This window comes from Zonotrichia albicollis, chromosome 6, assembly GCF_047830755.1.
Source record: "Zonotrichia albicollis isolate bZonAlb1 chromosome 6, bZonAlb1.hap1, whole genome shotgun sequence".
Classification (NCBI taxonomy): Eukaryota; Metazoa; Chordata; class Aves; order Passeriformes; family Passerellidae; genus Zonotrichia; species Zonotrichia albicollis.
In genome coordinates, this window is record NC_133824.1 from 21,936,252 (window position 1) to 21,961,932 (window position 25,681).

The 25,681-nt window shown below is 37.3% G+C and overlaps 1 protein-coding gene across 3 annotated transcripts in view; it reads left to right on the forward strand.

Moving 5' to 3' along the window:
- Window positions 1-10,429: 10,429 nt before the first annotated feature.
- Window positions 10,430-25,681, forward strand: part of NOVA1 (NOVA alternative splicing regulator 1) — a 138,860-nt gene continuing 123,608 nt past the window's right edge. For 2 of the 3 annotated variants that reach the window (XM_074542757.1, XM_074542758.1), the window contains exons 1-2: window positions 10,430-11,384; window positions 13,289-13,432. In XM_074542757.1, the coding sequence (XP_074398858.1) occupies window positions 11,249-11,384; window positions 13,289-13,432 (280 nt within the window). In that variant the 5' untranslated portion in view covers window positions 10,430-11,248. Of the gene's footprint in view, window positions 11,385-11,581; window positions 12,009-13,288; window positions 13,433-25,681 lie in introns of those variants that run through there. The other variant, XM_074542759.1, reaches the window with a different exon arrangement.

Consider the following 25,681-nt stretch of genomic DNA (forward strand, 5'->3'; position numbering starts at 1 on the left):
TATGTGTGTGTTTTATTTGTGTGTACACAGCTATAAGCACACATAGATGCACATACTTGCGTTTTAATAGACAATCTATTTTTATTTTAAAGATTTTGATAATTAAAATATTTTGTTATTGATAAAATGTAATTCAGATCCTAGAGATTTTTAATAAAACCGAAATTCACCAAATACATGTGATATGCTTATTTATTTTCATAAAGTAATTAAAATTTTTAAGTTTATTGTCAGGTGACTGGATTTACCCAGAATTTTAATTTCATTAAACTGAATATTGAAAACAATCATGATAAAATAATGTTCAAACTTCAATGATCAATGTCTGCTGTCATCATGTTTTATTAAGGTATGTAGACAACACTGCATAACATGGATACAGTTAATTATTTCATAAATGACTTTCCAGAAAAAGCAATGCAGTGTTGCAGAAATGATCACACCCAGCATTTTTGCTTGATTATATGATTAATTCTCCTGGGAAATCTTAGAGATTCTAAAGAAATAAAATTCTTATGGAATGCTGACTGTTTTCTTTCACTAATGTGACAATGGCAACAATGAGAAAAATGGCTTTCAACCTGTTTTAGGTAATCCATTTTGATGTAATGCATAATCTTTGGAGATAGTGCAATCCAGTTCCCCCACATTATGACAATGTAATAATGAACAATTTACCCACAATGTCCAAAAGATAATTAAAAAAAGTCAGACTTGAAAAACACAAAAGTTTGAGGTATTGATATTTTCTATACATTCCGTTCTATACATTTGCAAAGTAATATTTATCTAAGTATAAGAAAACTGATTTCAAGAACAATGAAGCTTCGGATTATAACGATTAAAAATAATACATATTTTTGTAGAAATGTATTGTTGTAGAAATAGAGACACAAAATGTTTTACAGGCATGTTTTGCTATACATAATAAGCAGTTTAAATAGTTTCTGAAGAATATTTGCCTGTACAGAAAATTGTGCAAAAACACAAGAAAAGAGAAGGTACTCTTTTTGCGACACTTCAGCATTTTGATTAATTGTAAAACAATGTGTTGAATACGATCACATATATGAATTAAGGCTACTCAAGTGAATGAGCATTTGCATAACTGAACAAAATCTTTCAGGGTTTGATGCAGAATAATATCTTTGAAACTGGCAGAGCCATATGTGGCTATTGCCTAAATTGTGGCTACTACAATTAGACACTAAAAACTGAAAAAAACCCTTAACATATTAATATCCTAGAACCATCACCTTCTATTTTTTCCTTAAATTGTTAAAAGTTGCATCAAATGTTTCATCTCTATAAAATGTTAAATTCTTAAAAGAGCACAGTAAGTTAACTTGGGGGATGGGTGGGAAGAATTTACATTAAATAGTAAAGCGTGCTGGAAGGCCTATTCTACTGCTATTTAAACTTAGCTAAACTTTAAAATTACAGTTTGTTATAGTCCCCTTTCTGTTAACACATTTACTTTAAAATGAAAAATATGTGGAACTAAGGAAGATATTTTTGCTCTAAGAATTTTAACCCCTATATGTCTTGCTTAAAAAAAAAAGCTTAAAAAATGATTGTATATTATGTTATAATTCTAATCTAATGTTTTAATTAAATCAATATAATCTTTTGTGTACTTCTTCTGAGTCTAATACATCCTTAGTTTATCAGTTTGTTACTTGAACTTGAGAAATAACCTGACACACTGGATGACAGATATTTAAAGTGGGGGTTTTGACTGAGTTGGCTGACATATTCATCACATCACCTTTGCTTCCAAAAGTAATCTCAAAATCAATAAAGTAGACTGGAATATGCTGAAACTACTTTTACTAGACGGAAATTAAAAGTTTTGTAAATTTAGAACACATTTTCTTAAGTGGAAAATCCATTTCCCTAATGACAGCCTATGGATGTCAATAAATTTATGCCAGGACTATGTTTCCATCCAGGTGGAGTTACATGTTTCACTAGCTTCTTAAGGAAAAGCATCCTCATCGCGTCACACCATTGTTCAGATTGCTCTCATGATTTTCACATTCATATTATTGTCCCCAACATGACCATGGAACTATCAGAGAGCATTCAACAAAGGTTGACCAAGATGGTGAAAGGCAGGGAGAAGCAGCCAGGGTCACTTGGTTTGTTGGAGTCTGGAGAAGAAAAGGCTGAGGAAAGACCTCATCTCAGTCTTCAACTTCCTCAAGAAGAGCAGAAGAGGGGAAGGACCTGATCTCCTCTCTCTGGTGATTAGTGATAGGACATGAGGAACTGGAATGAAGCCCCATCAGGGGAAGTTCTGACCAAAACCAGGTGAGGAAAAGTGCTTCACTGAGAGGTTGGTCGGTCACTGGGAAAGAGATCCCATACAAATGATCATGAAACCAAGTTCCAAGAAGCAGCTGGACAATGCAAATATTTATTAATAAGAATCATAATATGGAAAGAGCAGTAATTATCACAAAGTTCCTACATGACTCAAGAATTGTGTTGGGTAAAAGGAACTGCAAATATGAATTTTCTTACAGGAGTGAGGACTGGAACTCAAGTATATTGATGACTTTTTTCTATCCCTTTCAAAAGAAGTACATTATTTTTCATCTGTTGTCATCAACACATTTTCAAGTGGAATGGGATATGATAGTTTTAATGAACCTTTTCTAAATTAAATAATATTTAGATTTTAATCTCCACATAACATTGACATGACAATATAATCACACAAATGAATGACAATCATATATTATTTCTACATATGTATTATGAATCTTCTGTAATATGAATTTTTATTCTCACATGTGCATTACAGATAAGAAAGTTGACAAGACTTTAATAATAATAATTCCATTATTAAAATGTAATTTTTAGACTAGTAGTTGTTAATTTATTCTTCTCCTCATCTTTGAGTATATTCCATAATATTATTGCCATGACACACTATTGAGTTAAGAAATGCCAAATATTAACCAAACTTAGGTGGATAAGCTAACAAATAGAAGCAGAAATTCTGAACGCAGCTTTTATAAACTTTATTTTTAAAAAATCCAAACAACAAAACAAAACCACGGTAAATATGGGGTTTAGGAGATTAAAACCCTTTTCTATTAACACATACAAAGATTAGAGTTCATTTCCATTTGAAATATGCACTGACATGCATACCAAGTGGGGTAAACATGTAGGACAAGATCCTGGGGCTCAGGATTACAGGGATCTAACAGCAGTCAATCCAAAGCAATGACAGCATGCAACAGAGGCAGGAGGTCCACTTATAAATACCTTTGTTGTGAGCCATGATGAATCTGCAAGAATTGTTGCTAATGCACTATGATCCTGGTTTTGAGGGTTTTTTTTGTGATTTGTATTTTTTTTTATTTTTCATCTCACTTGCAATGACTTAGTTCTGCAGCAATTTTTTTTTTTTACTGTTTTAACATATTTTTTTTCTGGACCAGAGGAAATTACCTGAACCTTCAAATGAAAATAAGAATGAAAAGAAAAATACAAATATTTAGAAATTTTGACACAGGAGTTCTACTTGGCTAAAATATTACAACAAAAATATTCTGAAAAATTGCACAGGAAAAATAATCAGCCTTTTTAAAAATAAATATAATGTGAAATTTCTATAATACCTTATTTGGATCTGTTTGTTATCAACATAACACAAGGCTTCACCTTAACTTGTGATTTTAAATTATTGGAAACTGCGTCCTTAGTCTTAATTTTTGCAACTGCCAAGTTTTAAATTATATACCAGCTGTTATTTTGTTCATATGTAATTAATTAGAAATGAAAAAAATATATGTTCCTAAGTACTCTTTTATATGTGTTTGTGGATATTACATATCCACAAATATTTCTGTGCAAAATTAATTCAAATTGCCCATCACTGAAATTTGACAAGAATATCTCTAATTGCAAAAATGCATTGCAGTCTATGTTAATATCTTTTACATATTTCTTTACACTCATCACTATTTTTCCCTGAAGTATTTTGTATGGAATGACTTAAACCCCCTTGAAATCAATAAAACAGTTTTCATCCAGTAGAACCTTGGACTTCTATTTTCTAGAGCATATGAGTTGTTCCATTCATTTTGGTCATGCACCCACTTACAAACATAAATAGCAACCTCATAGGTCTAAGTGAAATATAAATCAAAATCAGTTCTATTTTTCAACTAGAAAAAGCATTGAAATAAGAAAGTGATTCTATGTCTTGTAAGTGATTAAAGTAAAACTGTTCTCAAATTTTGGCACCTTTTCATGTTTCCAGTACTGCTTTCACTGAAACAAAATAAAGAGATGAATAGACCCCAAAAGTCATTAATAATCTGCCACCATTTCCTTCTGGCTCAAAATGGTAACTAAATAATTCAGATAGACTTGTACTACTGATGAGCTGTCTGTTTTAACCTCACTGCACTAAGGAACAGCCTTTGTCTCAAATAGGCAGCATTATGCCTAATCCCTGTGCTTTTTCTGGGGCCAGATAGCCTTTGTGTGCAGCTGACACACAGATACATGTTTTCATGGCAAACTCAGGATATGTGCCAAATCATTCTGGCCAATTTATCCTGGCAGTCAGTTTTAGCTGTTTACCCTCCCCCACCAAAAGACTTTCCAGTTCAGGGGCATTTTGTAGGAATCAGTTTCAAGTGGGTAGAAATAAAATAAAATAATTAAATTTTGTTGATGAAGTGCAATAATTTCTTGAAGAAGAAATGCTAAACGTATTTGCTAAACTTCAGGGAGGAATCTCTTAAAGTTCCTAGTGTATTCTTTCCCAAAATCTTGCTGTGCTGAAGATTTAATTTGTAATATACTGACACATAATTTTTTCTATAGTAAGCATTTAAAAAGTGTTTTAAAGACATCTAGGCCTCCATTTCAGTAATATTAGGGACACTACTTTTCTTGTCTTTCCATTGGCAAAATTTCTACCATTGCAATTGTATTATACTTGTAAAACTTACTTCTGCTGGAATAGCCTATTATTTGGAAAATCGATAATAAATTATTCAGGAAAAGTGGAATATCTTAAAGTTTAACAGTAGGAGAGTTTACTAATACATTTTTACTAGGACATAGTTGTCTTTAATAATCTCAGGTAGTATACATTTTACCAGTGAGCAAATTGATCAAAGCAACTCAAATTTCACTACATAATTTATTATAAATTTTGCTTACAAGAGAAAAAATCAGTGCCTTTTTCATTATTGACTTCTTATTTTTCCTTTGTCCACTGTGTGACACCTTTATTTTTCCCATTTTTGCTCCTTTTCCAGGAAGATTTCTGATCTTTTCTACTAACAAAATTTTGCATATAAATTGAACTATAGCAAAATTCTAAGCCAATCCTGATTAAGGGCCTATATTGTAAGATGATATTATTCCAGAAAGGGGATCAAACTTGACAAGAGAATCAAACAAATTATTTTGCTGTTAATGTATCTTTCTCGTTACTTTATTTCTTGTAAAGTGCCAAAATTTCAAACAAATAAGACAGTTGGTGGTGGGTGGGCAAAATGACACATAAAATAGTAATACTGTTAGAGCAATTACAATAACAGATTGGAAATAGGTATGCTGATTGAAAAATACACTGTTCACCATGCTGTTAAAGGAATGAATACTGAGGCATCTGGAGTGATGGCTGGCTGAATTCAGTTTGTAGACAAGATGCTTCACCAGTGTCCTTTTGTAAGACAGTAACGAAAATACACAATCAGTAACACTGTAAACTGACAAGCTACACAAGGAGATCCTGCTATTTCTCACGCATGATATTACATTGTTTCATTACAGCAGAATTACTCATAGTTTGTAGCAGTTTTAATCTCTGAATATCTATTTTCCTATTAAAACCAAAATAACACACCAAAAACAAACAAAAAAACCCCAATACACAACCTAAAGAAAACAGAAGATGCTACTATTTTAGGAAGGCAATTGAAATCTAGTCTTTATTTTTTTTTTTTTCATTCTGAGAAATGAAAGGTCTTTAAATTACTGTACATAAAGATCACCAGGTAGATGATTTTTTGGAGTAAGTGTTGAGCCACTGGAGTTTCAGATAAATGGATCCACAATGTCAATTCCTTGGAAAAGATGAAAATTACCTTGTCCTGAGGCTATCTTGTTTCCTACACTGACATCTGGGTAAGTCCCTGGGTAACCCCTTATAAATTTGACCTACAGCTTCAGCAATGAAGAACTCAGATCCATTCAATTCCTTATTCCTGAAGACAAGTCGAAATAAAACAAGGATCTGTGAATTTTGATGAACTTTGTCAGAATAGGAGACAGGTGATCTCTCTGCTGGGAGAGAAGAAATGGACATTGATTTCCTACAAACACTTCCTTCTTCCACCACCAGAAAAAGAATTTTAGCCAATATATTCATGTTTTGACAAATAATACGGTTACATCTTTACTGATTTTAAGTTATCATCCTCAGTTTCCTAGAAAAAGAAAGCTACTACACAGCACTGATCTGCAATATGAAAAGGTTTAGCAGTTGTCCATGCTCTCTTCAGTAAAGAGTATGACCTTGGCTTTTAAGTCAGCAATATATATATAAAACATGATGCAGATAATAAAAGCAATGTAAATGTGGAAAATCAGATAATCAGGTCATTTTCTGTCTAATACACGTTCAACTTTTTTTCCAAATGCTGGGTTTGATTTTTTCAGGTTAATGTTGCTGGAATCTTGGACAAATTCCACTGAAATTAAAAAATATTTACTGATGAACAAATTCTTCAGTATTTTAACATGCAACAATTGGATAATTTAATCAACAATAATAACAGTTTAACTGTTAGGGTATTGGAGGAAAAAAGTTTCATAAACAGAAGATGGACATTAAAGACTTGAAAGAATCTTCTGAGTTCATCACTAACTGTAATTTTAGTGAAGCCAAAGTTTACAGGAGTCACAGCAACCATCCAGTAATAAAAAGTTGCCAGTCCTTTTGGACAAAGACAGAATCTGTTTTCTTTTACCTAGCCAGGATGTTTAAGAGGTATCGTTTTTCATCTAATCATTATCGGACTCTGTCATATTTCCCATAAGGGGAAAAATGAACTCCTCATTCTGTTAGTCAGATGAGAACTATCCATCACCTCTAAAAGAAACGGGAGATTGAGACTTGTTCCACAAAGCAGACTTTATCAGATTAAGTGACATTTACTAAAACTTCACCTGAGTTATTATGCAGATTTCTATTTGTTAATATATATGCTTAATTTATCCCAGTTCCTAATCCCTTTCAATTCTAAGCATAGGTTTCATGTCTGTGGGAGGGATTAATTTAAATTCTACCATCCATATCTCCACCAACTGAGAATTATTTTAGAAATAAAGCTGGCAAATGGAATTTGTACTCCATGTCATCTCTGAGCAACCTCTCACTGAAGTTAAAGAAGACATTATACAGTAGGTTAGGACTGATACAGACAGGAAAGAAATCAAGATCCCACAACTGTTTGAAAAACCTCTGGTCAGGTATGCCAGTCTGGAGCTGGCTGAAAACAGAAAAGATGAACAACAGATGACAGACTCGGAAAAAGAGGAAAACTCTACTGATAAACACTTTTAAATATTTTCCATCAGTACTTTCTGCACAGATATTACAACAGAGAGGGAGCACGGTGGTATTACAGGCCGCCACAACTATTTTCACTCATGCTTCAGACCATGAACAATGCAGGGCAGTTGCCTGCATTTTGCTGAAAGCTGTTCATTTCACTGCCCCAACCCATGACAAAGACCCAGCTTGCTTTAAACTCCAAGTGACCTCTGCCACTAGAGGGCTTCACTTAATGTGATATTCCCCCTTAGACCTTCATAATCACCGCTGCAAGCAATTAAATAAGGAGAAAAAAGCGCATATTCTGAAGCATAGCTGTAATAATTGAAAATTTCCTTAATACTAAATCGGTATTTGTTGAAATGCTGATGACGTGCAGCGGTCTGCCTAGTTAAGTAGAACTGTTACTAAGAAACTAGCTGAGAGGTTAGTTACCTAGCTAAAGCTAAATTCTTCAAATAAAACCCTTCCTTGAAACTGTAACAAAACCTTCTAAAACTACTAGAAAAGTTGAAAAAGCTTGTCTAAGTGGGATGAGAGATAATGTAGAGGGAAATCATTAAACAAAAGGCATTCTGTAGAGACGAGGGGAGGCACTTGTGAAACAGCTGTCGGTAAAGAAACAGGCTAACACAGGACAGACATCTGCTGAGTCTGAGGAAATTAGGTTTCAGGATTACCACTTTTTCCTCTAAGCTTATGGAAGCTAGATACACAAACAACACAGACACTTATCACGTTAAAACAGGTTTTTTATTCTACACTTTAATATTTCTGTCATTAGAATGAAACGATACTTTTGTTTCAAGAATGCAATCAAGTAAATGCTTTATAAGCTAATTGGAGATCCCAAAGGGAGGACTTGCAGGTGCTGAATCCAATCAGATCTGTCACATAATTAAAATTGGTGCAGGGGGCACAGTAAAACAGATGTGGTCTAAAAACCAGGGAATTGTTTGTTTCAATGTTGCTACAGATGAATGGGACACAGTCAGTGAGATAAAGAGAGCAGTGTTACAATTTATCCAGTTCTACTGCGGAAATTGACTCAGGATGGCTTAACTTGAACATCGTGGTTTTTATTTTTATCTTCAAAAGCTTCTGCAAGACATTTGCTTGGTTTACAAATAAAAAGAGGCCTCTAAGGACTGATAACCCTACAAACTGGACCTGTGATTTACAAGTCATGCTGTGCTCTTTCTGGCTCAAATACTAATAAAATTCTTTGGCTGTAACTTAGTAAAGAAAATGGAAGAGCTAGAACCAGTCCCCAGTTTGCTGTACCATCATTGTGTCAGCAACTGCCAAGGTAACAGAAGCCTAGAATTTTATTTCAGTCAGTAAACTAAGCAATTATGAGTCAGAGCATCTTAGATACAAGGGGTATATGATGAGTAAGAAAGTTCCATTTTTATACAATCATTTTTCTGACCATATATGCTATCAAATTTTTACTGAATCTGCTGCATCTATTTCATCTGCTGGCAAGGAGGATAGATATCACATTCCTGGGACACAATTCCCAAAGAAGTCATTGGAAGTTTCCTATGTACAGTACTGGATTGAGTCCTTAATTTGTGAATGCATTTGGGCAGGAGCCTGTTTAGATGTTAGCATGTGCACTGTTTAATATCCTATAATGCACTACCAATCTGACTTGTAATTTATAAGCAGAGGTGATGTGCTATATATTATATATGGTGTGTGTATTTTAAGTATCAAAAATTGTTTGGGGCAGTATTAATGGTAAGTGATTACTAAAACCAAGGCTGTCTCCCAGGGAGCTTAGAATGGAAATTGGATTTCATCCACTAACAGCCAGGTTTTAAGCCCGTGTATTAGGAGGAATCGAGTCAGCAGCCATGCCGCGCACACACACACATCAATACGAATTTAGCACAGAGCGTGGTGTAGCGCAATAAACACACATCCCTAAATTTTGTACGGAATTGATGCTCCAGAACTGACCACTACCGTCACAGTTACAGCAGTTTGAGACTTTTTTCAAAGGAAAAGAGTCAGTAAATAGCAGAGTGACATAGTAAAAATGCTTTCCTGGTGCACAGACAATTCCCCGAGCCATGCCTCCACCCCCCCCTTAATCTTACAACCTTTTAATATTCCACCTGAATAATTTGAGATTTGTAAGCAGAAATAACCGTCGCCGCAGCGAAATATCTTTAAATTCTCTACAAAATATTTAGGTAAGCAACGCGGCTTTGTGTCGCACGGCTCCGGCTAGACCCGCTGTCACAGCGTAACAACAATATCTTTATTAATTTCTTCCCAAGCCTGCGCGATGCAGCCCGGCGCGTCCGCGGCTCCAGCGCGGAGCGGCAGCGCTGCCCCGGGCCCGCACCCGCGCTGTCCGGCGGGGACGGAGGAAGGGCCGAGTGCAGCAGCCTGCCTCGCCGAGGACACGTCCCCGCTACCCCACCGCCTCCTCGGGCGATCTCAGCCCTCCTCCCACGCAGCTGCGGGCCTGCGAGGCGCAGCGCGTAACCCAGGTGACGCCGCATCCCGGCGGGGACCCTCCCGCGGCGGCAGCCGGCCCCCGCGCACACCCGCCCCGCCGCCGCCGCCGCCCCCGCCGCAGAGGTTAAACCGCCCCCGCCTCCCCGCAACGGCTCCGGCAGCGCGGCCGGCATTGGCGAGACGCTGCAATCCCAGCCTCTCTCTCTTTTGTTCCCATTGGCCTCATCTCCCGCCTGTCTCCGATGGAAACCCCGCCCTTCTGTTTTATCATTCCCCCCCCCCCCCCCCCCATCACCCCCACCCCCCCCGCCTGCCCTCGTACACCCCCGTCCTTGTGCCCCCTCCCATGGTTGTAACCTATCCTGCCTTTAGGGTTTGTGCGGTGCAGCCGAGGGTGGCGGCCCCGGCCCCAGGCAGGCGCCCGCGGTGCCGGGGCTAGAGGCGAGCAGCGCCGCGCCACCCCGGCAGCGATCCCCCTCTCCACCCCCGTGCACGCCAGCCCGGCAGCGAGGGAGGGCACGGGAGCCCGGCAGCGGCGGCGGGCAGCTGAGCCGCAGCGTCAGGCGCGGCACTGGGGCGGGCAGGGGCGGAAGGGGGCTCAGAAACAGCGTGAATCATCTCCCACTCTCTCCCTCGCCCACCATTTACACCGCTCGCTCCCTCCTTCTCCCCCTCCCTTCTTCCCTCCCTCCCTTCCCACCGATTCTGTCTCACTCGTTCTCTCTCCCCTCCTCTCCCACTCACTCTCTCCCCTCCTCTCCTCTCCCACTCACTCTGTCCTCTCCTCCTCCTGTCTCACTCCTTTCATTCTTTCCCCTCCTCTCCTCTCCCCCTTTCTTTTCCCTCTCTCGCCCCCCTCGTTCCCCTGTCTCCCTTCTCCTCATCTCCTGACACTGCACTGCAGCTGCTCCTCCAGTCCAGTCCTGCCCGCTTCCCTCCCTCCTTTCCCTTCCCTCCCCCCGGGTGCCAGATAAACAAGGCGCGCAGCATCCTCGACAATCCCGATCTTAGCTCTACATTTTCGAAAAGGACAAGAGAACGGGACAAGCCCCCTCCCCTCCTCCTCCTCCTCCACCCCCTTCCTTCTCCTCCTCCTCCTCCTCCTCCTCCCCCCTTCCCTCCCTGCCCCCCCACCAGAGAAGGGAAGAGACAATTCTCCTCCGAGCAGCAGCAAACATGATGGCGGCAGCTCCCATCCAGCAGAACGGGACCCACACCGGGGTTCCCATAGACCTGGACCCGCCGGACTCCCGGAAAAGACCGCTTGAAGCCCCCCCTGAAGCCGGCAGCACCAAGAGGACCAACACGGGCGGTGGGTATATCCTCTGTCACCTCCCTCCCACCCCCACCCCCCCGCCCTACCCACCCACCTCTCCGCTTCCCTACCTGCCTGCCTGCCTCTTCCAATCCCCCAGCCCCCCCCCCCCCCCCCGCGCCCAAAGATTCCCATTTCTCTAATGTTATCATTCATCAAAATGGCGTCGGTTTTCAGCATCTACCAGTCTTTTTATTTAATATCCACGCTGGGGCTGCACAGCCGTGACCCTACGGAGGCGAGGAGGGAGCACAAGGGGCTCCCGCAGCCCGGCTATCTCCCTCGCCCGTTTTAAGGATGGGCGACAATAAATGGCAGCTGGAAGGAGACGGCAAACGCTCTTCCCTCCTTCCACATCCTCGGGGTCGCAAGTTGAATTTCAGCCTTGCCGTGCGTTTTCCTCCTCCTTGGCCTCACTTCCATTGTCAGCGCGTACACGGCGTGTGTTTGCCGTGCCGAGCCGGGGGCGAGGGCTGGCTGGTGGCGGGGGGAGTCGCCCCTCGGCTGCGGGGACTCGCTAGTTAACATCCTGCTGTTCCTGGAGGAGATGAGTTATAACGGGACCAGCATCTCCTTTATCCGTTTGCACTGGAGTCGTCATAACAATGCACCGAGGCAGAGGTGAATTTATTTGCCCAATGTTGAGAGCAGTGGTCTGGCTATACATAGTGCATGGTTCCCCAGCTATACGGGTGGGCACCACTGTCACACACAGGCACTAACCGAGACGCTCTGTAGTCTCAGGGAAGAGAAGTATTGTGAACTTAGATCGTTTCTTCTGCTTAGGGGTAAAAATAACCCCAAAGAACCAACTTTATGAAACACGTTTCATGATATTTTGATATCCGTGCCAATGGGACATTGCCATAATTGCTGGGGAGAGCACAAGTCTAGGGAACCAGTGTATCCCTGTTGCGTTGCACTTCTTCAGAGACAGTTATGGAAACGTCCTCAGACTTCAGTGTAGCTGGATTTAGCTGTGGCATGAGGGTACTGAAAATTTTGCAGTTTCCAAATCAGACTGGGATCCTTTTTTTCTTTCTCCCCTCCATTCATTCTATATATTTTTTCCTGTTTTGATGGTGTGCTTTAGTGCTAGTGGTGGATAGAGGACTGGCATTGTCTGTCTTGTCACCTTTTAAGTGTATTTAAAATAAGTGACTTAGGCTTTTGATCAATTGGGAAAAATTCTTCTTAGTGTCCTTTAATTAATGAGCTTAAAAGAGATCATTGTCGCTTAAGAAGTGCTAAAGGAATACATGAGGATTACTTAGCAAAGTGATTCCATCCTCACCATGTTGAGTTGTTTTCTTGGCAGTAGCTGAAATGCTTGGAATAAAACCCCACATTTTGGGTGGGTTATTTGGTAGCAGAGTAGTCGTTTTGCTCACTTAAGAAGAATGCAAGCAATAGCTAATTGCTGTTCTCATGTGTTTGCTAATGACAAACAAATAGCCCATTAGAATTTACAATTCGTTCTTTCCTGGTTTTGTCATTTCTTTTGCAGTATTTCCAAGCAAGGTTGTAGTTGTCACTACCCACGTTTTCATGCAGGGCTTTAGTTTTTTTAAAGGGGTCTGATCATTCCTGCATGCTGTGGTTACCATTGCAAAAAAAAAAAAAAAAAAAAAAAAGGCAATCTACCCTTGAAATGTAATTGCATTATTATTCTTTAACTGAATTAAGGAACCTCTGTAGGTTCTTTGCTTAGAATAAATGTAGATATTTTAAACTGAAAGGCATAGCCTAAACATGTCTTGTATAATGACGCAACTGGTTAGATATAAATGCATGAATTAGTGGAGGAGTTTAAAGATTTTACCTTTTGTTTATTTGTGGGTCTGGGAAGGAAAAATGACAACTTATAACCCATATTAACCATGCATATCTCAATTTTTCAGAGGATGGCCAGTATTTTCTAAAGGTCCTCATACCTAGTTATGCTGCTGGATCTATAATTGGGAAGGGAGGACAGACAATTGTTCAGTTGCAGAAAGAGACTGGGGCCACCATCAAGCTGTCTAAATCCAAAGATTTTTATCCAGGTAGGTGCAAAAATTAGCCAATTCTTTTATTTTTAAGTTCCCTGGCATGTATGTACATTTCAGTGTGTTTCATATATTGATGGTCAAGTGCAGCAGGAAGCATTGTCTCAGAAAAGTATATTTCAAAGTGCAATTGTGAATATAAATATTCTGTCTGTTTTGGCTTGTGGAATGGACTGAACTGGATGCTAACTGCTTGAAATAAGTTTAAAGTAATTTACAGTATTTCTGCAAAAGATTCTTTTCATTAACATTAACTGCTTTATTTTTTATTTTAAAAAAATCTAGCTTTTAGGCACCAATGTGACAGGTGGCGTAAAGATAATTGTTCGTTTGAAGTTTCCAGACATTATAATGACAATTAAGCTAGAATGAGTAAAAATGAGAGACTGCCTTGTAAAGAATGGGCCATTTACTTTAAATCCATTATGTACCTTCTTTCTGCTTCACTGCTTTGCTCATTGGCTCTGGAGTGAAGTAAAGAGGACAAGTGCTGCTCTTTAGATATTCTTTATATTGTGTTTGTCATGATGGTGGAAGAAAGCCCTATTATAAAACTGAAATGCTTTGGATTAATAAAAAAATTAACATTTTATATTAGCTGTATTAGTGCACATGAAAAGTTTTTAATATTTGAGTATAACAATAATACCTGAATTAGCATTCCTCCTTTGTAAGATTTCTGAAGAGGGAGTCTTATGTAATGATAGACAAGATTTACCTTCTGCAGTTGAATAACTGGGGAGTTTTTCTGAAAGATGAACAAATTAGCATTCTGTAATTGAACTTTGCTCTAGAGGAATTGCTAAAAACTGATGCAAAATAACATAGCTGACACTTTTGTGGCTTGATTTTGTTATTTTTGAGGAGTAACTGGTGGTTTAGAATTGAGTTGACTAGCTGTTGCTGACTTTTTTTCTTTTGGAAAATAAGAGCTGCTTTGCATTTGCTCTATTTCAACAAGAGTGAATTCTACAAAATAGCAAAGGCAGTTGGTATGGATGTAAACAGGGCAAAAATGTTGGAGCATTTAGCTTTCCTGTTGTCTGACTTTGCAGTCAGGCAGAGGTGGATAACTTTTTATTAACAGAGATATTTTGGTCTATTTACCAATATGATTGTTGATGTGGAAATTCTAATGCACCTGTTGTACATCTCCTTATTGAGTGTAGTTCATAATACTTAAAAGTCAGAGATTGAGGTGTTGAATGTAGATTTTTTTTTTTCTGTTGGAAGTTACATCTTATGAACTGGTGCTTGTTGTTTATGAAGCTTTTTTTTACTTTTTTTTAGGAAGGTAGGAAAAACATGATCCTTTTTTGAAAGGTATGTTAGGATAAAAAAAAATCAATGTAGAATTGTGAAACTCCTGGAAGAAAGAAAGCATTCTAAAGAGCCTGATTGCAGAATTAATAACATAATCTGGGTAGAGAGCTGCAATAGTAAATTAAATTCACTGTCAATAGATGAAAATGAAATAGATTTTCTGCATTATACATGAGGGGTTATCAGATATGCAAGGATGTTACAGAAAATTGGTGTTTATGAAGAATATTCCAAATACCAAATTATGAGCCTTTTCATTTTACTACAGTTTATTTACACTCACTTGGAAAGGATGCTCCAAAGATTAGATCTTTTGTTCAGTGCTCAAGTATAGTCCCTCTTTTTTTGGATTAAGTCAGAATTACTTTTTTTTTTTGTGTGGAAACTGTAAAGATGCAGCAGTAGTAAGAGAAAAACCCTTGAAAAATAAAAAATCGCAAGCTAGAACGACATGAGAAAAACATTTGTGACATAAACATGTTCTCTCTTAAAATCAGCAGCAACAATATAAATAACTAGGGCAGGGACACTGAAATGTTTTCACAGTAACAGGTGCAAACAAAGTTCCAGTTCGACTTTATTCAGTCTGCCCTGAATTTGCAGCCACGTTGTGTCCTATGCAAAGTGAGTGTTTTCAGGAAGTTGGTGACTGATACCTGCTAAAGCATGGAGCAGGGATGGGAAATGGATTCCAGCGTGGCTAGCTCTTGTTAGTATTTCTGTTTGCGTCTGACCACCAGCCCATGGAATATTCAGAGGTCCTGTCATTCCTTGAGCTGATGGCTTTTGGGTTTCTTCCAGCCTCTCTTGCTCGTATAACATTAGGGAACACAAGCCTTATGAAAGAGCTAAGATGAAGCTATGATTTATTTTTCTTATGAAGTTTTTTAAACAATTGCTGTTTTCCTAATAGTTCCTTACCTCTGATGCTTGTGACTACAAATATGTTTAATGTATGTTTCGCTGTGGAATGTTCTGTCGTTGAAGCTTCTATGAAAGTTTTCTGTATTTCCAAAAAGTTTTAGAAAAGTAAGTTCCTGTTTGGAAAGGAGGAAGGTGCTTGTAATACAGAAGTTACGAGTAGTTCCTATGATCTAATAGTGTTTTTTTCTTTTCCCTCTGTGATATAGGACTTCAGTGTGCAGACTGATTTCTGTTGGAATTATTTTTGTGCGTCAAAAGGTGACATAATTACTGAAGAATTATATGGCAGCTCTAATTGCAAGAAATTGAAAGAAAAATCAGCTTTGCATTGAACATTTTAGTTTACAAGATAGGAAGCAGTATACAAATACATTACTGTCCACTACAGTTTTATTTTTGAGTGCGCAATTTATTGTTCTCTTTTCAGGTTACCTGCTGACTTTTTCTTGTTGTCTGGACTCCTGCAATTTGACTTTGGATATTCTGATTCTTTTCTGTTCAGGCATGTCCCCCAAGACTAGCAGAAATAAAATTAAAGTGGCAAAATATGCCCTACTTTTAAGCTAAATGGTGCTGATCCTTCTGCATAGAAAGTACAGTGTGTATTGACTTACTAGGTTTTGGTTCAAAAATTAAATACAGATTTAGCCAACTTGATAAAGAAAGTGGCTATTCTTTGAAGCTATTATGATGTATGTTATTTTTGAATAATAGAAGAAAGATGATTTCTGTTGTCTGAAACTGTCATTGCTTATGTGTTTCTCATTCTGCATTTTAGTGAGCACAGGACTCAAAGCCACTCAGGACATGTGTATTTCTCCCTTGTGAATGCTGCCGTGCACTCTCTCTCTTTCTCTCTCGTGCACAGACTCTCTCCCTGTCCCTCCCTCTCTGCGTTCCCGCCCCGGTCTCACAAATGCACACACATGCACAAAATTATGTTACATCACATCATGTTGTTTATCTTGCAACAGGATCTTGCCTGGTCTGAACTTGGTGCTTGAGTGAATTTGAACTTGGTCAGTGTTTTTCAATTTATTGGAATATGATGTCGTAGGTGTACTTAAATGAGATCATATCAAGAGCAGAGATTAATAAAAGCATAATTAAATGGGGGATAAGATTTTGCTGGTTTTAGCAACATATTAGATGTGTTTGTCTTATAGCAGATTTCTAGTCAGTAATTATATCAATGTTTGGAGAATATAAAAGGTGGGAGTTTGCTCTCCCATTCATGCAGACAATGTATGAAGTAATGTGTGGCTATTTTGTGTTTTACTGAGGGACTTCTGTTTTTAGATGTTTTCTGTTTCAATATCAGATTTTTTTGAATCATTCATGTGTTATGGGAGATAGTCTAATCATAATAGCCATGATAGCTAATAGCTAATAGATAGCTAATCATAATGTCAGTGCCCTTCTGAAAACTCTTATTTTGACTCTTAAAGACCTTTCAAAAACATTGAATGTATAAGTAACACATTAAGTTACAGGAATTTATAATTAATAATCTTATAGCATCATTACTCCTATAAACTGCGAGGAAGGAGAAAGGTGTAATATATCAAGCTTGGCTCTCCATTGTTATTTTCTTTATAGAAATAGAGTTTATCATGTTAATTGGTAACTCTTTAAAATAAAAAATTCTAGTAAGGAAAGAAATATTTTAAAAAATCAATGCTTGAAATAATGTTGAAGTGAAATACTGCTTTTTCAGCTATGAAAAAGAGTAGTGGTGTTAGAAGCAGAATGGCTTTTGTTAATACCTGTCTGTTGTGCTGGTTCCTTGAAGGGCTTTGTCATACATCAGTAAATGCATTTCATTTTTTTCTTGATCTTACTTTTTTTCTTGAAATGTTGACGTTAGCTAATTAGGTACTACATAAGTATATATCTAAGATTTTTAGATTCTGATGCAAACACTTACATGAATTAAATCAGGGATAATGGGACTGAGGAAATTACTAAATATTGAGTAGAGATTTCAGAGGTGGAATCTAGTGGTGTATAGATTTTTAAAGTAATCACTGATCTTCGTACTAGTTCAAAAAAAAAGACACCAACCACCAAAAACTCCCAAGTGTTGATTGCCAGCTGTTCAGAGAGATAATTCTCAGTTGGACAGTTGTCTGTTGCCTGGTTACAGAAACGGAATAAAAAAAAAAGTTAGCTTGTTAGCCAGCAGGTCTGTAGTATTTTGCATTTAAAAGGAAGCTGAAGCGGACTATGTAACTTAGTAGCACCTTGAGATTGTTACATATCTAACTTTGTTCTTTGTTCTATGTACTATCATTTAGCAGGTGGTAATTTGGTAGGCTTAGAGAAATTTTGAGAAGTTAAAGTAGAAATTTGGCACTCATTTTTTTTGTACCTGTAGAGACATTCATGTTAATGAGTAAATCAACTTTGACCTAGTAAATGGCTTTGGTTTGCAAGAAAGTGCTGTCTTTGTCTTGTATAGAAAGGTTTATAAGAACTTCTGACAGATTTGGAATGGTTAGTCTAACTTGAATAAATGACACGGGCCAACAACTAACTTTGTTGTCAAAATAAAAAGAATAGGTTGAGGACAGCTGTTATGTCATGGAAATGCTGTGTTTTAAATTTTCAACATTTTCATTGTGATTGGTTTTATCTAGGTTTCAATATGATTGAAAACTGAAGTATTTTTAGTAGGTTAGAAAGGTTATGTAGATGAAGTTGCTTCTAGTAACAGCATTGTTTTTTGATAAAGTCAGGATTTCTGTAAAGCAATTAATATTAAAAAAAATAAACAAGGCTTATGTTTTTCCCTTTCAAGAAGTTTAAAACTTCCATATAATAATTTAATAGTTTTTTTGTAGGTAGATCCAAGTTTTAATGGAGTTTTGATAGAGAATAGGTGTTAGAGATAATATTTTAAAAAAATATAAACAGGGAATGTCTGAATCTCCTGTTTTCCTCTTCTCCCTTGTGCAGTAAACAAAACACATGCTTGCTTTTCATAATGGATGCAACCTGTACCAAGCAGTGTCTTTTTCAAGTACTCTTTGATCTTTGTTTGTTCTTTAGTTAATTTCATTAGCTTAGATATTGTCCTCAGTAGTTGACTAGAGAATTTTTGTCAGTGATCAGTAGCTTTTTTGGCCAGGGAAGAAAACCTTGGATTTAGTGAATTTGTCAGACTGGCCTCCAGAAATGGAGCATAGAGTGTTGGGGAAGAGGGCTTGCACCTTGTTGCTATCACATTTCTGTCTTTGGGCACAGCTCTCACATAAAGATTTGGCTGGCAAATATCATTGTTGCATCTTGCAGCAGTGCAGTCAGCTTTCCAGTCCCTCTTTGAATTTATTTTTTTCTTAGCATTTATCAGGGAATGAATGACTTGGGGAGGAGTATCGTGGTTGCCCAGTGCTGGAATGCTGCAGGTAGTTGGGCTGGACTGGTGAGAGCTGTGGCCGTGTGCTTCTCACGTTGCACTGCAGCTGCTGTTGATCTTAATTAATCTGACCCTCCAAGGCTGCAGTGTCATGGTACAAAACGCAGTGCATATTAGAAATTGGAAGGCTGCTTTTCTGACTCTTATTGATGGCCATGTTTCTAGGTAGGCCTTTTGGTTTTTCTAATTGCATTTGTTTGACACTAGCATGAAATCCTTAACGTACTTCAATCTAAAAGTGTAATATGTTTTTCCTGTTTCTCAGATTTATCTGTTGAGTAATGAAGCTGATGCATGTGGTTTTGAAATGTCACGGTTATAATGGATTTAGTAAAAATATTTCTGCTTATTCTGGCAACAGCTATTGTCTGTAAATGAAAAGAGTTATACTGTGTCTGGTATGAATTTCTGGTGTAGTATGCTATGTTCTGTAGTGGGAATGCTTAGTGCTTGTTTTATTTAGCCCAGTCTTGTGGTTAAGGACTTCTAGTAGTATGGAAACATGGAGAGTTGGAATTTGATGTTGGCAAATGGAATCAATTAGTGTGCTGTCCATGTGCAAGGTTTTTAATTTACTGTTGATATATGACTGTCTTCATTCTGACTGCATGACATAGCTTTAGGAAAATAGGAGGTTCCTTACAATTCATGCTGGTATTCAGAGTAATTTTCTTTCTCCCAGAGGAAATCTCAAATTATACTATAACCTAGAGATTTCATAAGTGTTCCAGTACAGATTTGTGTTCCATCCCATTTTTGTTTTGATTTTGGGGTTTCTCCATCCCAACTCGTGATAATTCATGGCATTATAAAGATCAACTGCATTGCTTGTATTTTGATTAAAAATAGAGAAAGGATTTTCAGAATACTCTGCTTTAAATTTTCCCTGTATTTGATAAACACATTAAACGTTTTAATACATAAAAATCACAAGATCTAAGTTCCTATCCACCATGATCTTGTTTTCACGCTAACATATTGATAATTATGGTTGAATCTTACTGGAGTTTACTTAATATTGGGTGTGCTGGTCTTGATAATAGCTAAGCATTGCAATTCCTTTGCAAGAACTTATGTGATTGAAATGTCAGTTTAAGGCAATCTTTGGAGATACATCTATGGAAATCAGCTCCCAGCTGTACAATGCTAGCGTGCTTTGTAGCCTTTGAGTATGGATTTATCACTCTTTGCTTGAGCTAGTTATTGTTCTTCTTGACTCCTGAATTGCAGTAAATTTGTGTAAGGTGTAAGTGTTCTGCATAATTGATGGAAAAAATAAAGTCTCTTTTGTGGAAGGTTGGAGAACCTTTCTTCCAGGTTGATGAACATGAACCTAGGTTGATGTAGGTGATGTGAGTAACTAGTTGTGTGACCAGATAGCTCTTGAAAGAGCAGTATGTTAGGCACCAGGTTTAAAGTTAAACATTGGTGATATGGTTGACCTGGAGTCAGGTCTCTTGTAAGTGAGAGATACTCTTTTCAACTTATGGATGTGAAAGTGTAACATTAGTATTTGTTGGATATAAAGGAGTATGAATCTTGGACAAAATTTCATATTTACCTGGTCTTATAGGTTTTGATTTTGAGAAGACTAAACATCTGTTTTTCATCGTTGATCTCTCACTGCATCCTGCAGGGCCTGTCATCTCAGCATTGACAGGATCAGATGAAAAATACAATCGATGTGTTGACATTTTTTTGAGAATCACTCAGGTAAGATTACTTGTTATACAGAACTACAGTGAAATTCATGGCTGCTGCTAATGTTTCACCAGTTGGAGCCTTTGCATTCTCAATCATTAATTAAATTAGATACTGAGGTTCTCTGCATGTTCCCTTGTTTCTATTTTAAAAGCACTTTTTGTGCCTTGCTCCGTGCCATTTAACTCTCTTGTAATTTCCCACATAAAGAGCTTCACACATTTGTACTATTTTCCCCCACTTGATAGAGTGGCACCTGTTTGCTTGAATGAAGAACCATAGTGCACACCTCCAAAGCTCTTGGAAGATTTGTATGTATTTTTTCATTCTCAGGTAGGGACTTTAGTCCTGTTTAGATTCTTGATTGGCAATAGGGGGAAAAAATTGCTGTAGAGAACCAGATAAGCAGGTGCAGCAGCAATTTATCATCTTCCCAGTGTGTTCTAAATTCTGGCTTTTAAATTGCACATGAAAAATTACAAATATTTAACTGAATATACAATGGTGGAGTTGTTATTTTTATAACACGATTTATTGAAATATGTATATTAGGTCTTGCACTGGAAAAGTAGGAAATGGCATGTGTCCATTCAGTTGGCTTTGTTGAGCGTCCAGTGTACTTACAAAATTAAAGCTGTTACCAGAGTGTATTCCAAAAGAGTTGGGCTATGAAATGTCATGGCTGTGAGAGAAGGGGGAGGAAGGACCAGTTGGGCCATATGCCAATGTTGATGCTTGATCCAACCGTGGTTTATGTTTTGTCCCCATCTGTCATCTGGGGTTAGGGAGTGCCAGAGTGTGGGTAGGGTAGTCTGTAGTACAACTAGAAGCAGCAGCAGCAATTCAGGTGCTGCCATGGATACTGTTTTGGCAGCAGTATTGAGCTGGAGTTATAGAATATTTATGTTTTATTGTAATCTGGCAGTCTACCAACAATTTTCCTGAGGAACACCAAAAAAAAAAAAAAAGGGAAATAGGTGGCTTTTTAGTGGAGTTATGACCTGGATTTGAAGAAAACTTCTGTGGAACAAGAGAGGGTCTTCCAGCATTCTGTCTGTGCTGATTTTTCAGAGATCTGCAATGAAACGCTGCTACTGGTTGCCTTAAAGCTTTATAAAAATGATTTGTTGCAAGTGTTAGATGTAGAACATGTATGGGGTTTGTTTTCTGCCTTGCATGTGTGTGCACACTTCATTCTTTGTATGTCTTCTACTTAACGTTATTAGGTGAACACTTGGCGACTGTCAATCTAAAATTTGCATTTCCCAGGAATTCCTTAAACAAATATGATTTCCTACTTTTGATTCTTTTGCTGTGCACGGCAGTACGCTGAAGTCTGCCAGTTTTTTTGTTGAGATTAGTCTTCATCAAATAACATAATTTTCAGCATAGGAAAATACTCAAAGAAGAAAGAAAAAGGAAGTATTAACTTTACAAAGATTCCTTTTAGGGATATATGTTTTTGTGTTTTTTTTTAATGTTGGTGATGCCAAGTGCTCATCTAGTATTTGCACTACTTTTAACAATAATAAAACACATACTTTATAATTTTATAAGATTTTTAAGTTCTGTATGAATACATCTATGACTAGCTGTTCTAGTAAGTGCCAACATGATATATTATGAATGAATTATTAATGAATAATTTTTTTTTATTTATTGATTCATAGCTAGAAAGATGGTTTTTTCCCTGAATAGCTAGAATTTAGAAGGAAAAATTGGTTCCTCTGATTTAAAAATATTTGAGTGTATATAGAAATATGTGTAATTGCTAGTCTCAGAACTTTAGTCTTGCATGCACTTGATGGTAGAAAATCAATTAAATGGGCAGCTATTTAATTTGTCCCATTAGGTTTCCTGTACCTTTGGAAAACAAACCCCTCCAATTTATGCAAGTGTTTTATCCCCTCTAGTCTGGGAGACATAGAATGGATAGTGGTAACAAGGTCGGCGTTTGAATTAAGCAAGACATTTATAACTAGCTTATTTTTATTCCAGTTTTTTAAATGGTGCTTTGTTGATTAGTAACAACAAGATTCTATTGATTCTATATTATCTTTTCTAACAGCTCTTTTGTCTGATAGCAATTACTGGTTGAAAGAATGTTGGTTGAGATGTTCAGAAGTAGTTCAGTTCTGTCCTTCACATTTTATTAGCTTAGCACTTCCTGAAACCTTTAGTGCAAACATAGGGACACAAAATCTAGTCATCCATTATTGCAAAATCAGTACCTTGATATTTCCCTTTTCCAACACACATGAATATGCTCAGAATGAGGAAAAAAAAGCTTCTCTTTATTTACTCACTTTGTCTATTTTTCAATTGAATCATATAGTGTATAAGGGGCTACCATGCTTTCCATGTTGACTAGTCCAGGAACATGTGAAGTTTCATCTCATGCAAAATTCTTTGTTTTCTTTTGTAAAGAAGTCTCTACTTGTAAAATTTCACAATGTTGTATTGGCTGTCTGAAGATTTTTGTTGTTTATTATTAAGAATTTTGCTTTTTACTAGGCTGACTAGTTCTGATTTGAGTGCCTTATTTCTCCCGGTACAAAATTTCAGAAGTGGTTGCAAAAATTTGCCAAGGGCTGCAATATTTCACCTGCAGCAAGACTTGATGAACTTTTCCTCAAAAGTGTGCATATAGTTATATGGGCTTCTAAGATAACCAAGGACTTTTTTTTTTCCTGTGAAGTATTGAAGCATAGGAGTTCAGAGTGGATGGTCTTAATGCTCTTGATACTTATAAGCATGCATCTTAGTTTGGACAGGTTTTCCCTGTTAAGGATCCTAAGGAGGCATACAGGATTTTTGGTGTAAATTAGTGTATATTTGTAGGACTGGTTTGTGTTACAAGGTTTTCATATTTCAAGCTATGGTTACTTGGGAGTGCAGATAAGCTGATGATGGCCATCTGATATTCAAGTCAAGTGTGCTTAAAACTACAGGTATTTCAGGAACTATATCAAATTTTGTATTTTTAGGATGACCTACTTCAGTAAGTCTAGAAAGAGGTGTGATGTTGCAATGCTGATTTAGAGGAAATAGTGCTATTAATAATTATGTGCTGAATTGTGATGCAGTTTATTGACAAACCAAGGCATACTTTGAAGTGATTGATGCCAGTTCGAAAAGAAACAAGTATATCTGTAGGTATTCTGGAATTCTCATAGGTAAGTCTCTATGTAGTGGGAAATAGCAGTATATCTCAGAAAATTTGAGAAGATTTTATCACTCCATATTGAATAATTTCTAAAGTTTCAGTCTGCTTTAAGAAGATTTTCTTGTGTTAATCCCTTTAGAGTACAGTAGTATTCACACTGTATTTTCACATGCTGGATTCTAAGGGGTTATAATTTCCCCCATTTCTTTCTCAAAAGAAAAGGATTTCATATTGGATTCCTGTATAGACGTTTCTCAGTGTTAGAAATATAGAAAGTTAGAAAAGTTAGAAATTAACTTGTGTTGCCAGCTTCAAAATAGGAGACTTTGCCAATGTTTTCCCTCTTCCACTGGGGAAATGGAGGAATCTTGCTGGCTGGGCCATGCTAGAATGCTGAAGGTAATTAAAAATATGTGTTTAATCCAGAAAATACTCTGTGTGTGCTGCTTATTTGGGGAAGTCAGTGGTTGTCTGAATAAGTATTTAATTTCAATTTTTAGTCTTTGAGTTATTTTTGGAGCTCCAAGTTTTTCTACTACAAATCATTTGAATTAGTAGTAGTAGTTCAGCATGTGTAAATGCTGAAAAATGAGTAGTTTATTTTATAAGCATTTTAACATGAATAGTTTTTTACTGCTACTTTTATACTTGCTCTTCAATAGAATAGGATTTCTGCCATTGAAACCATCACTGATGAATTCAGAGAAGTAAATTTCCAGTTTTTAGGTGGGGTGAAGATGTTTGGATGCAATCAAAACCTGATGAATTGTTTCCATTCTTTGTTTTGCTTGAGGTCAAATATTCCCCTAGAGGTGAGCATTTCTCCAGTTCTCCAGGTACAGTCCTTCCATTTTTCCACTGCTGAAGTTCGAGTACCTTAAGCAAAAAGAAATAAAAATTCTTTTTGTCTCTTAAGCATGAGGACTGAAAATTATAATTTCTTTCCTATTTGCTGCTGCCTCCCACAAGAGTAAGTGGAGACATTTATAAAAGGCAGTAATAATACCAGCAGTTTCTGTATACAAACATTAAATTCAGGTAAGTATTTAATTTATGCAAGGTGGAATACACCTCCAGTCTGCTTAATCCTGAAGTGGTGTGTTTAAACATAGGGATAGATTATTAGTAGTGAATTTTATATATATGTATATATATATATAGTGTGTAATTCTACTTTTGGTCTTTTGGTAAAAGGCTTCTGTCTTTTGTTTTGAAGCAGACAGGTGCTTTGTTTTGGCTTTTTTTTGTGGGATTTTTTCCCCCTGGTGCTCATTTATGGCAGTTAAGATTTACTGCTGCCTTTCCCCTGAGAAGAGTTGTGTTCTCACCATTTTCTGGGCTTGCAAACAATTATAATTGGACTTTTCTCAGCTGGCTAGAGGTGTTTGAAACTGTATTTGGATATGTCTTTCTTCCTACATTCAATTCTATTATAGTCAATGGAATTATGGGCAAAGGAATAATGCATGTGTTTTGGTAAGGATAATGTAGGGTGCCTTTTCACTTATAAATAGATATTCAGATATTTATCAAAAATAGGTATATTATAAAGATTGCCAGTATGAACTTGCTAAGTATACATATTTTCCCTTTTGGGGTAAGAGTTTCATAGTATTTTCTTTTAGTTCATGGTCCCTTTGCAAGGAAAGCTACACTGTTTTAAAACTTCCTTTTAAATTTTAGTGCAGATATGTAACCCTTTACTAATGCCAAA